Below are 16,928 nucleotides of genomic sequence, written 5' to 3' on the forward strand. Positions count from 1 at the left end.
CTCCGCGCGCAGCTGAGCCCGCGCCGGGCCGCGCCGGCCTCTTCCCATGCGGGCGGCGCGGGCCCTGGGAGGGGCGCCCGGAGCTAGCCGCGCAGCATGCACTGGGGGGTTGGCTTTGCCTCGTCCAGGCCGTGCGTGGTGGATCTGAGCTGGAACCAGAGCATCTCCTTCTTCGGCTGGTGGGCCGGGTCCGAGGAGCCCTTCTCCTTTTATGGGGACATCATCGCTTTCCCTTTGCAGGATTACGGTGGGATCATGGCAGGGCTGGGCTCCGATCCCTGGTGGAAGAAAACCCTTTACTTGACTGGGGGAGCTTTGCTGGCCGCAGCTGCGTATCTGCTCCACGAACTCCTGGTCATTAGGTGAGCCGGAGAGAGGGCCCCTCGCAAGGGCGCCGAGAGGGGCATTTGGCCAGGGCATGGTTGGCGCGAGGGGGGACCCGTGCCAGCCCCTCGGTCGCGCTGCTCAAATACCCACGCACCCTGTCCTTACCGTCCCCAAAGGCATTTGGTGGTCACCTGGCAGTGAGGGGCAGTTTGTAGTTGACAGTTTTCTTCATCTGGTACTGGGAGGGGAAAACAGTGGTCTCCCAACTGTTTCATGCTAAAAGCAAAAATTCTCTGGGTCATTAGTCGTTATCGAGGTAAATAGCTATAAAGAAATGTCTCTAGGAAGATCTTACGTGCATTGTGTTCAGAATAATAGAATTGAGCCCTGTAAAGATACTAAGTTACACTTTTATGAAACGCCTTAGTTGTTTATAGACAATAATGCTGGAAGATTAACTACTAACTTCCTCTTTTACTCAAAAAGGTCAGTCTCTACCATCTCTCTCTTAAATGTCAACATTACCAAGAGTATGGAATCGCAAAAGCTTTAGAAACCTTCTGGTCCCCGTTGAAGATGCCTGGCCAAGAGCAGTGGTGTGCAGTTTTGATGTAGCCTTAACATGGTTATCTGCTTATCTAGGTTTGAATGCTAGCCACCATCTTCAGGCTTAAATGCCATTATTGTGTGAGCAGGAGATGGGAGAAAGGGAGTAGCACATGGGCATGTCTGGCACAATACCCGGTGGCCCTGTGCCGTAAACAGTTCTGCTGCCGCAGAATGTTTACAGGATTGACATGGAAATCCCAGAAAATGGAGGCTCCCGTTGGTCTTACATCCAGCCAGACCCAGGATCATTGTTTGAGTAGGAAGATACCACAAAATACTGAGACAGTGGTTTGGTTAATTGATACATCAATTTAGGGTTAAAATTTCCATGCATTTGAGCCCTCAGTCACTGGAAGATTACCAGAAGCCTAGCTGTTTTCGATAGCTCAGAATGCCCGCCTTGGTTAGTATTTTCGAAAGAGAGAGAAATATGTCTACACTGCTTTTTCCCAGTGGAGGAATCCTACATAATTGGGTATAAACAAAGACAGTGATGAGTGACCTTTAACAAACCTCCAGGGATTTCAGGAGGACATTGTGACTGCCTGACTTGGGTGTTTTGACTATGTCCTGCTCTGAGAGAGTGAAAAATCCTTTAGGTCTGCGGAAATGTATTGACTTTCATATTATTTCACCATAATTGAGAAGTTTATTTTCTTGTTATACATTAATTTCCTCACTTAGCACAGTGCTTTGAATCTAGTTGAATCAAATTTGAAAAATTTAAAGTGAATTATTTCTCTAGATTGTTTGGATAGTTGTGCTAGAGTTACATTTCAAGTTAGGTTTCAAGATATATGAAACATTTGTGCAGTGATTTAAATGGCAACCTAGTGTTTTCTCAGTTATATTCCAGCCCAGTGTCTTTGAGGTTTCCCAGCCACGTGGCTTCTCAGTGGTCCGAGGAAGTGAAGGCCTCCCTGGACCAAGGCTGAAGCGTTGGTTCCATGACCTTGCCCAAACAGTGGGCAGCTCAGAGCTCCTCCTGGAGCAGACCACGCCCTGGTAGGTGTGGTCACTAGTCATTGGGGAACCCTCTGCCCACTAGAGCGCCTCCTCATTTAGGGCAGTAGGAGCCCCAATATGGGACACTTGTTTGGATTTAGTTTAAATCCTGGATTTATTAACTTTTATTTCTTGATTGATATTTAAGTTGATTTGGAATACCCTGTTATAGGGCAAAATAATAATAAAAAAAAGAGGTCTGTTCATTTTTGAGCACTGTATATAAGTGCTTTGTATACATGATTGCATTTATCCCTCCCAGATATTGTTTGAGGCTTGACCATATTTTATGGATAAGAAAATTGCAGCGGAAGGGGTAAGCAACTTGTCCACTATCACACAGTAGGAGTAAGAGGATCCAGATTCAGATTTGATAATGTGTATTCACAGAGCCTATGCTTTTTCTCTTTAAATGGGAGACAGAGAGGGAGAGAGAGAGAGACAGATTTCATCCTCTACTTCAGCCTTCCAGTAAGCTGAATCACAGGCGTGTGCCCAGTCCGGTTTTGTTGGTCCAGGATCTGAACTCAGGCCTTTCATGTGGTCCTAGCTGCGGTGGCAGTGACCTACCCACTGGTACCACTGCAGCAGGGCTGAGCCTGCACACATTACCACTGCGTCCTAGAAAGTACCCGTTCTGAAAATGATCGTTGGAGGAAGAGGAAGAGCAATGTGGAGAATGGAGGCATTTCTCGGGGAAGTCAAGCCTGAGACAGGAGTCTGACTTCTTCAGCCTCGAGGAGCAAGGAATGGGGAAAAGTGAGGGTCGAGGACCAAGATTTCAGAAGTTACAGGATAGAGACTGCCCCTAAGTTTCAATTGCCTGTGCAGTTTAGGCAAAAAGTAGTCTGAACTATGTGGCACGAAGCGGACACTCTGAGATGATTGCACTAAATTCATGGGCAGTTGCACACCTGGATTTTCTGTGCGCATAGACTTAACTTTGAATCTATGGCTGTGCCTCCAGAGCAGAATGTAAAACTGATAGGTAAGAATATCTTAGGGAGTTAACTAATGAGTAAAATCAAAGTAGATATTTTGTTTTTTCCCACCACTATATTTTTGAACACATTTTGTCTAACCCTCTGCTTTATTTTTCTGGAGCGCAGAGAGCCAGGAGCTATCCCTTTTTAAAGAATTATTTAATTTTTAATTGTTATTATTATCATTATTATTTAGTAAGAGAGACAGAAAGCACGAAATCACCCCTTAGGGGGAATGGCCACACCGCAATCCCTTCTCCTCCATTAACCTCTCAAGATCTTGGGCACACACACACACGCACACAACGCCTAGCATGAGTTTTCAGCCACTAGGTCCAGACGTGAACCGTGGTCGACTATGTGGGAGTCCAGTGATGTAACCATTACCCCATCTCCTGGTCCCATGATTATTAGTTTTTAATTTGCTATAGGGTACATTCACTTGCCAGAGAAATACAGAGTGAGAAGGAAAGAGAGAGAGAGAAAGTGAGCTGCCAGGTCTGGACTAGAACCTTTGTCACCCATGTGAGAGTCCAGCACCTTAGCCACCATGCCATCTGCTGGCCCGTCAGCAGTTATTTTAAATGTAGTAAGGCATTTGAAAATTCATTGTGTATGAATTAAATTACCAGGTAATAACTACATTACTAGTAGCTCGTTTGCACTTTTGGCACATGGGCACAGCTTGTCCTAGAAAACTTAGTGGACCGAGCTGATAGTGTGGTGGTCAAGGCAGCTGATTCTCATGTGGCTGACTGCATGGTTCAAGTCCATGTAGTCCATGGACTCGGCAGCTTGAGCAACATGCTGGATGTGTGTGTGTGTGTGTGTGTGTGTGTGTGTGTCCAAAATCCTGAAAAGAGGGAGAAATGGAGAAGGCTTTGCAGCATGTCCATGCCCATGGTGAGTGCTTTCTCTTGCTGTCTCTGGTGAGCACATTTGGCCCTCTGACAAGATTAAACAAACAGAAACTTAGTGAGTCAAAGCAGCCCATAGGTTAGTACTTGGTGTCCACAAACTGATAATTCATCACCCAGAGGTCTGGTCATGTGTGAAATCCTTAGCTACAGAGTAGATACTAGCTACTAGACTAGCTGGTTGGGGCTCTATACACATTCTTGTATACAAACCTCCTTATAAGATCACTTTATTAAACAGCGATGTAGGAAACCACTTGCCCAGTCCTCTTAAGCTAAGTTAGAGGTTTCTGTTGTGTGGAGGAAGTGCTCTGGAGTCAGATTGTTTGGGTTTAGATTCAGAGCTACCTTGAACCATGGAATGATACTAAGCTCTTGACTACTTAGTTTTCTTATGTAAAATGGGAACAATAGTAGCCTTCCTCATAGAATTGATGAGATTAAAACATGTGGAAACACTTAAGAGTTTGTCATATTGCATGCATACAATACAAATTGGCCATCCTCAGCTGTTACAAACTTTCACTAGAAAGTTCTAGGTTTGAGTGGTCTGGGTCACACTGGCTGTGTTAATAAAAGTGACTGTAGAATTGCCCATTTTGGTGTGCTTGAGGTGCTTAAGAGCTTGCAAACTAGAGTTATTACATACTTGATCTTAAATTGGTGTTTGTTGGGCAAGTTATTTTAACCTTTCTGAGCTTTGGTCTCCTTGTCTACTAATCTAAGTATAGTGTGACCCCTAACTTCAAACCATCACAATACTCACTCTGTAATGTTATCTCAGGGTTAAATAAGTTAACATGTATCATGTATATAAAGTATTGGCATGTGCTTGAAATATAATTAGTCATGTATAATCTATCATTATGTGACATGGCTCAAATTAACCATTAGAATTTCATTGTTCTGGCTATTAAAGCAGGGGATTTTATACTTATCTCTTCTCCTTCACTTAAATGTTTGTCTGGCTAAGTTGTGTGAAAGTGCCAATTTGTGATGTGAATTATATGACTGAACAAAATCAGTTAGTTAATGGCCAAATCTGTATTCATGCTAAGAACATAGTCTATGTGGGTTCTTGATACCTGACCCTCCAAACATTTCCTCTAGATGAAATGTTTTATTGTACATACTGTTTTATAGTATATATTGCTGGAAAGTGATAAGTATTTTTGTACTTTCTGACTTGACTGGTATTTTCAAAATGAGTTATTCTGAACTCTTTTACTTTTTTGTTATTATAGGGCACATGTGCTTGCCAGAGAGAGAGAGAGAGAGAGAGAGAAAGTGAGAAAACACCCCCGGAGTATGGCCATGGTGCAGTCCCTTTTCCTCCATTCTCCTCTTGGAATTTTGGGCATGCATATACATGCACCTGGTGTGATTTTTTTAAGCCACTGGGCCTGGGACTCGAATGGTACAGTCAGCCATGTGAGATCCAGCCACCCTAACCCTCATTCTGCCTGCTGGTCCATCATGCTAAACTCTTTGAGTTGAATTCTCTTCAAGAGAGTTTGTTTTACTAAATACAGATGGAGGAGTCATTGAGCACCCATGGGATGCCGATCCAAAGAGCTTGCCCTTTCTTGGGTAGAAGTAGGTCTGTGAATGATGTATGCAAACCAGAGGCTCAGAGAGGGCGGGGAGAAGCGTGAAGTTGATCTGACTGGGAAATGACTAGGTAGAATGAAGAAGGGAAATTGCGTAAGATTCCTGAGGGGTGATGGGTGAGTGGGGCTGTGTGGAATGATGAGATTTTGTACTTTAAGGAGATAACACCATAACTATTTGGATGAGAATAAATTCCACTACTTTTACTGAATCCTTGATAGCTCACTAAGTATTTACAGATACAGGTGATCTTATTTGATCTTCTCTATAACCGATGCAGAATTGGTACTGCTTTCATTTTCTGGGTGAGGAATGAGGAGAGGTCTAGATATCATGGGCAGTAGGAAGCAGATCCTGGACCTGACCCTATGTGTCCAAATGTGGAATCCAGCATTTGTTCTACTACGGCCATAGTGGTTGTTGAAAAATTCTCCTGGAGGGGCCAGCAATTAGCGTAATGGCTATGTCGCTGGACTCCCATGTAGTCGACCGCGGTTCGCGTCTCGGACCTGGTGGCTTAAAACTCACACCGGGCGCATGTGCGTGCGTGCCCAAGATCCCGAGAGGAGAATGGAGGAGAAGGGATCGCGGCGTGGCCATCCCCCCGGGGGGTGATTTCTGGCTTTCTGTCTCTCTGTCTCTCTCTGTCTGTCTGGCGAGTGCATGTGCCCTATAGCAAAAATCTCTCTCTCAAAAAAAAGAAAAATTCTCCTGGGAATTCCTTCCTACCCAAAAACGTAGCCACAGGAAAAGGTGGAAGTTGGCTGAGACAGAAGAAAAGGATTAGGCAAAATTAAACCAAATGTTGAGTGATTGAAGTGGGGAACCTGTAAAGGCAGAGAAGAGAGAGAAGGAGTGAATCCAAAAACCCACTTCTTGGCACTGCAGGCAAAAGGCCAGGCGAGGGCACAAGCCATTTGGAAGAGGGACCAAGATATTCAAAGTCTCAGATTTTCTGCAGATCTAGGTTATGGCAGACCAAATCTGCAGATCTTCCTGGGCTCTACAGATGAATAGACCATTTCCTGGTGTGGTGTAATGGCTGAGAACATGAGCTGTGGCTACGTGGTTCACTCCAGTGCTCCTGTTTACTAGCAGTGTGACTTTGGACAGATCAATTTTCTGTGCCTCAGTTTCTTCATCTATAAAATATGGATAATAGTAGTATAGTACCTGCCTCATAAGGTTATTGTAAAGGTTAAATGAGTTAATACCTGTGAATCCTTCAAAATAATGTGGGACAAATATTAAGCACAGAATATTTTTATCTGTCCAATTCATCCCTGGAAGGTAAACATAACCAGGTATCCCATAGACTACAATTAACAGGAGGAAGAAGGTTGACCTGCAGTTACTTTTTTGTGCTGTTGGGCCATGATAATATCAGAGTTTGTAGGGTTCTCTTGTGTTTTGAGTAAGCTTCCATTTAATGGCTGGGTGAGATCAGCTCCTGTGACAAACAGATCTGCTTGTTCATTGATGAGGTACAACCCAGGAGGGTCCTCTGAAGAACAAAGAAAACCGAGCATATAACATGTGGATTGTTCTTTGTTTCTGTTTTGGTTTTGACAGGAAACAGCAAGAGATTGACTCCAAAGATGCTATTATTTTGCATCAGTTTGCAAGACCTAACAATGGTGTCCCCAGTTTATCTCCTTTCTGTTTGAAAATGGAAACTTATTTAAGGATGGCTGACTTACCCTATCAGGTACTTGTGTGAAAATATGTTGAATTCTCATGACTTCGGTATCAATAAGAAGGGGAGTATGTAACCTCACCCAGTGGATGCCAAAGGGGATGAGGCCTGAAAGTGACCCAGTGCTTAGCGAGATGGACATACTAGATTTCAGTCTGTTGAGTTTTACCTCTAATTAAATGATCAACAGCATATGGACTTTTGAGGAATTCAGGGCTATATTTTTCCCCTTATAGGGAGTATGCATTAGTTAATAGTTTGGATAGGCCTACTGAGCAGCTGTTGAAAAGATGGGTGTGGCATTACTTGATATGTTTTGTTCCTTTAGATTTCTTCTCTTCCTCTTCTTTTTCCTCCCCTCCTCCTCCTTCTTCTTAAAATTTTGCCAGAGGCTGTGTATTCTTGCCCAAGAGAGACAGAGAGAAAGAGAGACAGAGAGAAAGTGAGAAAACATTTTCCATGAGGATGGTCTCCATGCAATCCCCTCTCCTCTATTTCCATGTTTTTCTTTTTAACTAAGTTCTAGCTGTATGAAAAATTTTCAAGCTTTTATTTTTGTTATTGTTTTTAATATTATGGTTGGAGAAGACAGTTTTTGTGATACCGATTCCTTGGAATTGACTGACTCACTAGCCTAGGATGTGGTTACTTTTTTTTTTTTTTAGAGGTTTTTGCTATAGGGCGCGTGCGCTGCCAGAAAGAGAGACAGAGAGATAGATAGCGAGAAATCACCCCCCAGGGGGGATGGCCATACTGTAATCCCTTCTCCTCCATTTTCTTCTTGGAATCTTGGGCACTCATGCACATATGCCTGGCGTGAGTTTGAGCCACTGGATCCAGGACTCGAACTGTGGTCGAATATGTGGGAGTCCAGTGACATAGCCATTATGCCAACTCCTGGTCCCAGGATGTGGTTACTTTTTAAAAACATTGAAAACAATTACATATTCTCTGCTTGGATATAGAGCTCTTTCTAAGTTCACTTGCTTGAGCATGCTTAGTGTATTATTTAGACCTTCTATTTCTGTTTGTTCTTCATCTGCTAGTTCTAGCAGTTTTCTGAAAAGAGTAATTAAAATATTCAAGTGTCTTTGTTAATTTGTATCTTTTTCTTGTCATTCTGTCAGTTATTGCTTTATGTAAGACTATTTATAGATTTGTGGTTATGTTATTAGGTACATATAAAAGATTGTAATTTTTATACTTTTGTTTCCTTTTTCAGTATATAGCATCTATTATTGTTCCTTGTGGTTTAAAACAAAACAAAACAAAACAAAACATTAGAATACTGTATTAGCAGATATAGAGATGGATTTTCCAGCTTTCTTTTGTTTCATATTTGCTCGAGATATTTCTCCATCCTCCTTCTCTTTTGTGTATTTGTTTCTCATAGGCAATGTATTACTTATATCCAATTTGAGAGTCCTTTAACTGGTGAGTTTAATCCATTTACACTGATTAGAATGATTGTTTTATTAGCACTTATTTCTAATGCCTTGTTTAATTTTTTTCTTCTTACTAGACTCTCTTTTTTATTTTCTTGCATTTCTTGTTTCTAATGGATAGATTTTTTTTTTTTCATTTAAAACTTGAGGGCCAGCAGGTGGCATGGTGATTAGGGGGGCTGGACTCCCACATGGTAGACTGCAGTTCAAGTCCTGGACCTGGCAGCTTGCTTTCTTACTTTTCTTCTCTCTCTCTCTCTCTCTGTTCAACTTCAAATCAAATCAAATAAAATAATGACAGTGATTAAAATTAAATAAAATCTCTAAAAAATTAAAAAATGAAACTAATTCTATTTTGATTGTTAGGGTGATTGCTCTTAAGACCCATGTTTGTGTTTATTTATTTCTATTCTTAGATGAAATGTATTTGCCCTGAAGTAGTACAGCATGTTAGTAGTTCATCTGTTCTTTGGGTCTTTCTCTTTCTTCCTAGTCCTCAGCTCAATTGTGTTGCTATATCTAACTTTTTATTTCAAGAATTTTGACAGTCTGTTTCTAGTTTTTTGGAACAAACTTTATCAAGTTGTTTGTTTAGTCTTATTTCTCATATAGCTTATCCTACAGGATTTATCTTTAAATTTGAGTGCTTCCTTCATGCCTGTTTACAGAGCGAGACTTTATATGGCAAAACTTCAGTGACTGACACCTTAGAGTGTCTTTATTATGCCCTCACATTTGACAAGTCTTTGTTCAAAATTCTTTTCCTTCAATGGTTTCAAAATATTATTTTATTGTCTTTTTTGCCTTGGTGTTGCTATAGAAAAATTTGACGTTATTCTCAATTTTTCTCTGTCTCTCTAAATCCTTTTAGAATATGCTTTTAATTTTAATATCCTTAAGTTTCGCTGTATTGTGCTGTTCTGGTCTGTTGTGTCGCTAATCACGGAGATAGCGAGTCTGAGTAGTTTCAGCGAATAGAGGTTTATTAAATTCATGGCTTTGAAGCTGAGAGGTCCAAGAGCATGGCGTTGGCATTTGGTGAGGGTCTCCTGGCTACATCACGATATGGTAGACAGCAGGACAAGCACAGAGCAGAGCAACCATGTCCATGTGTCTGTTCTAGTCTCATTCCCTAGCCTTATAAACCCACCAGTAGTCAGTCATGAGGATCCCGCCCTTATGACCTGCATCCCAGTCTCCATCCGAAGACCGAACGTTTTTATATTAGTCAGATTAACTTTTCACCCTCTTAATCTCATCACGACCAAACCTCAATATATGGATTTTGAGGGGGGAGCATTCAAACCAAGCCTTGGCATGGGTCTTTATCCTGTTTGGTTCTTTATACATTTTTAAAAAAAGATTTTTGTTAGAGAGAGACAGAGGGAGAAAGTGAGAAGTCAACCGCCAAGGAGGATGGCCATGCCACATTCCCTTCTCCTCCTTTCTCCTCTCAGGATTTTGGACATGCATGCATGCATGTATGCCCTGGATGTTTTTCAAGTCGTTGGGTCTGGGGTTTGAACCACAGAGTTGGCTATGTGGAATCTAGTACCTTAACTATCACACCACCAGCTGGCTTTATAAACTTTTAAAATCTGAGGTCTTTCTTCTCTTTTTAATTTAGGGGAATTATCAATTTTCCTGTAATATTTTCTTTTATATTCATTTCCTGTCTCTTCTTTTTTGTCTCCTAATTGCCTGGATATTGGACTCTCTGCTTTGCTCTTATGTCTCTGTACTTCACCCTTTTATTCTTTTCTGTTTTCTTTCTGGATCTACTCCTCTCTCTGCACTGCTCTGTTCTCTTCTTGAAGGCTTGTGCTGTGTCTTTCACATTTTGTGCTCTTTATTTCAACTTTGGTACATTTCTTCTTGATAGTTTCCCTTAGTTTGCATTAGTAATCTCTTCCTTTATCTCATGGAGTACATTTATTATGCTACTTAAAGTTTTTAGTCTGTCTCAATAATTCTGCTTCTTGTAATATATGAAGGAACTTTAAAAAGTTAGTGAGGGGGTCAGCAGGTGACATGGTGGTTAAGGTGCTAGATTCTCACATGCCCGACTGTGGTTTGAGTTCCGGGCCCAGCAGCTTGAAAATCACAACAAATAAATAGATAGATTAAAAAAAAAAAAGATTGATGAGAGAATGGAATTAAAGTATGAGTTTCTCTTGGAAAAATCTGTGCATAGTTTATTTTTGTAATATGCATTTTCCGTGAACTTTTTGAAGCCCCCCCCCCCCATATTTAGTACCTTGTCCTTTTCTCCTAGTAGTTGTACTCCTCTGATGTCTAGTCATTTTGGTTTGAGAGCACCTCTTTCCAACATGCTAGTTTCCTTGTGTGGGAGTTTGTACTGGACAAGGCTGAAGCCCAGGCCATAGGTTGCATGCCTCCGAGGGAATTTAAGAGAAGGAAAGAAGCCCTGGGTGTCCCAAAACAGCTGTGGTTCTTTCTGTTTGCTGCTAGTGCTCCAAATGGCTACCCCTGGTCAGGGGTTTACTTTTAAGCTTGACAAAGCAACATTGTTGAGAGGAAGTTGTTTCTACGTTGTAACAGAAGCAGCGGCTTATGGGGAAGGGCTGCTCACCCAGCCAAGCTTTTCCCTGTCCCGATGACATTACCCCTCTAACTCTTGACTCCCAACAGCTTTTGTGTTCTGAGTCTGTTTCTGTATGAGAGGGGTGTGCTGGCAGTGAGCCTCCTGAGGTAGTGCTGGGCAAGATGACTGATCGCTTTGCCCCTGGGGAGGTGCTCTGATGGAGGGCCTCTGGGGATGTGGGGCAGTGGCACCGCATCGTAACTTCAGGGAGGGATCAGAAAGGGCATGGGATGTGTGGGAAACAGAAATGTGGTCTTTCTGACTGGGAAGTAGAATGCAAGGGGTAACTCTGGAGAGAAAGTAGGGAGATGATGCAGGACTTGGTAAGCCAACAGCGGAGGAGAAGAGAGCCAGAAAAACAGACAAGGCTGAACCATCTGAATGCATCGAATCAGATTTGGAAGATCACTGTTCAGCTCGGTGCTGGCAGTCAGCACTCAAAGATGTATGTCACCAAGAGCCGCAAACTGAAGGAAGAGATTGCTCCCCAACAGCTATCTGTCACTCTTCCATCATCACTCTTGACTGGGTTGCCTCACTTAGCCAGCCACAATAGCTAAGGGGTAGTTAGGATCCATAACCTGGATTTTGTGTGCTGGTCTTCAGCTGCTTTCAAGATTTCTTGTGCTCCTGCAGCCTTGATGAAGAAATCCTGCTGTTTGCCGTGGCCGCAGTGGCTGCCAGGCTGTTCTACCCTTCCCTTTCTTCCCATAAGCCATCAGCTCTGACTGCTACAGTCCTGTCTTACCTTGTTCATGTTTCAGGGTAGCTGCTTTGAGTTAGCTGTGGGATACACACATTGCTATGAAGCCTGACCTCTTGTGGAAGTCTTCCAAAAGGGATGCAGTGACTCCTTCTCAATTTATCATTTCTTATTAAGCTTATTTTTTTTTTAAAGAACGGAATCATACTGGGATTTTTTTTCTTCTGTGAGACCTGTACGGAAAATAAATGAAGAGGATGTACAGGGATTAAAACGAAAATGATCCTGTGGTTTAGAAAGTGATGCTGTCTAGATCAGCTGGTGGCTTGGTGTTTAGGGTGGCAGGATCCCACAGGGCTAACTGCATAATTCATGTCCCAGACCCAGCAGCTTGGAAAAAAGCACATCAGGCACATGTGTGTGCGTGTCCAAAAATCTCAAGAGGAGAATAGAGAAGGAATTGCAGCTTGGTCGTCTCCCTGGGGAAGACGCTTTCTCACTTTCCTTCTCTCTCTGTTTCTGTCTCTCTCTAATAAGTGCATGCTTCCAATAGCAAAATTAAAAAAAGAAAAAAGAAAAAAAAAAGGAAGGGTTGCTCTGTACCTGCCGGGGGTGCCCTAAGTACTATGTGTCTTTAGCAAGGATAAATGTTGATGCAGGTGGGTCTGGCGAGTTCTAGGGGAGCACAGGTTTTGGACTGATCATTATAGAGGTGTTTTGTCATGCACCCAGACAGCTCTACCCTCTGCTCCTTCTTTTCCCTGTGTCATTTTTCTTTAAAATAATTGTTTTATTTAAATTTATTTATTTATTTAAACTTGATCAGAGCAAGGGAGAGAGAGAGAAAGTGAAAAAGCAAGCTGCCAGGTCTGTGACTCAAACCACGATCTGCCATATGGGAGTACCTTTAACCACCATGTTACCTGCTGGCCCCTCCCTCTGTCATTTTTAAAATGATTGAAGGGTTTTGTTTCTTATATCATGACTTTATATTTGAAACGTTTTAATTTTTTAACCAAAATGGGATGAATATGAATATTTGATGACAGTTAGTAAGAAATTACAGGCTTTTCTTTATTTATTTTAAAATAGGTTTTAGCCACAGGGCACACGCATTCACCAGAGAAAGGCAGAGAGAGACAATGAAAGGGAAGGTGACAAATCACCCCCCATGGGCGATGGCCATGCCACAATCCCTTTTCCTCCATTCTCCTCCTGGGATTTTGGGCACGCACACACACATGCCTGGTGTTTTATCAAGCCGCAGGATCCAGGACTTGAATAACAGCTGGCCATTTCGGAGTCCGGCACCTTAACCACTACACTACCTGCTGGCCCTGACAAGATGTTTTTAAAAGCCCAATATATTAGATGCAGTTATTACATTTTAATATTGAGATATGAATATTGGTAGTTCCAGTTAAAAAACTTCTAATTTTGTAATAATTATAGCTTCACAGAAAGTTGCAAAAAAAAAAATAAAAACCAATAAAGTATAAGGAGGTCCTGCAGAAATGGTTTGTTTTTCCTAGAAATTTAAAGTAGCTGTATCCTCCTGTACATGTTTTTCAGGTTCTATATAAATGAGTTATGGTCTTTGTAAGAATTTAAAACAACAGAAAAAAATGTTAAGTGGAAAATGAAAAGCACCTGACATTGTACCAACCAGTGTTTACCATTACTGATATTTTTAAAGCTTCCCATCCATTTCTCTGGACATACATAAAGACACCTACCTCATTTGACATAAGAAGTTGTAGAAGCATATATTTCACAAAACAATTCATTTTTAAGTAAGAGAGAGAAAAACAAAAATGGCCCCTTTGAAACTCTACCTAGTCTCTTACTCATAACTTTTTTTTTTTACTATTTTTATTTTGTTTAACTTTATCTATCTATCTATTTATTTATTTATTTTAATTTGACCAGAGAGGGACAGAGAGAGAGAGAGGGAGAGAGAGAGAAAGTGAGAAAGCAAGTCACTAGGTCCAGGACTTGCACCGCAGTTGGCCATGTGGGAGTCCCCTGCCCTTTATCACCATGCCACCTGCCGGCCCCTCTTACCTGTAACTTCAATGTGCTATTATTTGTCAGTCTTTTCCACAGTTTCCAACTTTTGTTTTGAAAATTTTCTATAGACAAGTTAAAAGACTAGTACAATGAACACCACCATGCCCTTTACCTAGAATCACCAATGGTTAACATGTTGCCTCCTTTGCTTTATCTCTCTCTCTCTCTCTCTATCTATCTATCTATATGTAATATATGTAAACTTTTTTTTTTATAAATCGTTTGAAAGGTTGCAGAAATCATGACACTTCATTTCAATACCATGGAATGCATCTCCAAAAAATAATTCTTCTCCAAAACTATAGTAGATAATGGATGCATGAAGTTTTTCAATATGTTATATAATCCACTAAAGCTGCTCAGATTTTTTCCATATAGCCAGTTCAGGGTGCAGTGAATATAGTGGGTAGGAATTTGGCTGTAGTGCTGTGGACACCGTGGCCAGTGCAGCAAATCAGGGCCCAAGAATTGAGGATCCCTTGTAGGGCCTTGTATTGGCCTGCTATTGTGTTGCCGACAGAAATACTGAAGTTGAGGGATTTGTAAGAATACAGGTTATTCAGCTCATGGTTTAGAGGTCCAAGGTTCAAAGGGTAATTCATAGTGAGGCTCCCACATGGCAGAGGGCAGTTTCTTGAACAGAGCAACTGTCCATAAATTTCATTTGTTCTGGTCTCTTTTCCCTTCATATAAACCCACCAGAATCAATCATGGGGCCCTGCCCTAATGACTTATCACACCTAAAGGTCCCACCCTGGATACTATGAAGGGGTTAAGTTTTCACTTAACACTTTTGCAGTCCAACCAAGTCCCAACACAGGAGTCAGGGGACATTCAAATATAGCAGGTCTCGGTTCTTCATTTGAAATGGTGATGCTAATGTTCTGATGAAGACACTGTGTCGAACACATCCTTTGTGTGTTTTCTCATTTAATCCTAGCAACTGTTATTTGCATTCTATAGATGAGGAAATCGAGGCCCATGGAGGTTTAAGGGAGAGCCTGAGGTCACACAGTGAGTAAATGATGGAACAAGATTTTGAAACCAAAGCCTGCAGCGTTCATAGCTGTGTTAGTATAGTATACCTGTAGCTGCTTCATTCTCCCCTAGGACACACTTGCAGGGGAAATATCAACTTGGAAAAAATACAGAGGATTTACCTCTTTATCTTTATTTTCAAAATTACTTTCAGAAACAACCCTCAGTGGAGTAGTCAGAGTCCAATTGCTTAAATAAAAATAGACCTGCAGCTCCTTAATGTATTTGAGAAAGTATGAAATTAAGTATGTTCCTAAAAAATGTATTTTTCTAACCACATTCAGAAAAATTAAAATACATTAGAAAGAAAAGATCCCTTACATCTCTCTCATTGTCTTGCCCATTGCTTTTGTCATTTTTTGTGAGTTTCTCTTTTGTAATGTTTTTTAATTCATCTATGTTTTAGATATGATCATTCTGTCTCTGAAATATTGTCTTCTCCCTTTTTTATCTAGTCAGTAAAGTAAAAATTTTGATCATGGAAATATACTAGGGCTTTCATTTATGTTACTATTGGTCACTAATTTTTATTATTCTAATTTTAAAAAATGGTCAAGATAAACATGTGCCAAGTGCCCAGGGGAGAGCCTGGTCTAGAAGGAAAGGCAGGTGCATAAACAGGTATTCTGTAAGGGGAGAGGGATACCCTGCACTATGGAAGCATAGAGGAAGGACAGATAATGTCTGTACCCTAGCGAAATAGTTCACTAAAGTTAAATTTAAACTGAATTTTTTTCTTTTGAAATGTTTGCCATAGAGTGCATATGCTAGCCAGAGAAAGAGAGAGACAGAGAGAGAGGGAATATAAGAAAGCCCCTCTCGGGGAGATGACTAGCTGCAATTCCTTCTCCATTCTCCTCTCAGGATTTTTGACATACAGGTACATGTGGCCAGTGTGTTTTTTTAGCCATTGGGTCCAGGACTTGAACCACATGGTCGTCTATGTGGGATCCTTCTTAACCACCATGCTACAGGTTGACCCCTGAAATAAGTGTTTTAGGATAGATGGAACTTTGCAGAGGATGGGAAAAGGGATTCTAGTGAAAGGTGAATGTGCAAGGTCCGGGAGGTGGCCAACGCCGTGACCTGGCTGGGTAGAGGCAACTGGAATTTAGGTGACCAGATTTGACTGATGGCCTATGAGGCCAGGAAGGTGGGCAGCGCCTAGATGGTCAGGTTCTAGATTGCTATGTGAAGAGGTTAGATTAGATCTATTAAAGCTGTTGGATGATTTTGAGTAGCAGTGTCCCTGTATTGCCAATGGCTCCCTCTGATGGCAGTGTGGAGGACAGACTGTATCTGAGAATAACAAGTCTAGAAGGGGATGTGTTAGGAGGATATGGGTGATATCGAGAGATATCTGACATTGTTTCATATTATATGGTAAATATGCACCTTTGGCATACAAATTAAGAGAATGTCAGATGAACTAGCAACTTTTAGAGATATGTGACAGCTTTCCTGGTTAACATCAGAGATAATGTCTAGAGCTGCCGTTTCGGTTGTTGAGGTTGCTCAGTGCACAACAGTCCCTGGCCAAGGGCTGGTGGGAGGGAAATCTCCACCTATTTCTACTTGCCAAGCTATGAAACTTGGCATTGATTGTATCCACCCACAAGAAGTTCCCTTTTCAGGGAACCAGCAGTTAGCGTAATGGCTATGTCGCTGGACTCCCACGTAGTCGACCGCAGTTCATGTCCCGGACCCGGTGGCTTAAAACTCACGCCGGGCGCGTGTGCGTGCGTGCCCAAGATCCCGAGAAGAGAATGGAGGAGAAGGGATTGCGGCGTGACCATCCCCCCTGGGGGGTGATTTCTCGCTTTCTGTCTCTATGTCTCTGTCTGTCTGGCGAGTGCACGCGCCCTACAGTGAAAATCTCTCCAAAAAAAAAAAAAAAAAAAAAAGTTTACTTACTGCGT

The 16,928-nt window shown here is 41.8% G+C and overlaps 1 protein-coding gene across 1 annotated transcript in view; it reads left to right on the plus strand.

The window, feature by feature from the left end:
* The first annotated feature begins 81 nt into the window (after positions 1–81).
* Positions 82–16,928, plus strand: part of FAXC (failed axon connections homolog, metaxin like GST domain containing) — a 76,343-nt gene continuing 59,496 nt past the window's right edge. The window contains exons 1-2 of the mRNA XM_006170912.2: positions 82–362; positions 7,025–7,160. Coding sequence (XP_006170974.1) covers positions 97–362; positions 7,025–7,160 — 402 coding nt within the window. The 5' untranslated portion in view covers positions 82–96. The remainder of the gene's footprint in view (positions 363–7,024; positions 7,161–16,928) is intronic.

This window comes from Tupaia chinensis, unplaced genomic scaffold, assembly GCF_000334495.1.
Source record: "Tupaia chinensis unplaced genomic scaffold, TupChi_1.0 Scaffold149168_1, whole genome shotgun sequence".
Lineage (NCBI taxonomy): Eukaryota > Metazoa > Chordata > Mammalia > Scandentia > Tupaiidae > Tupaia > Tupaia belangeri.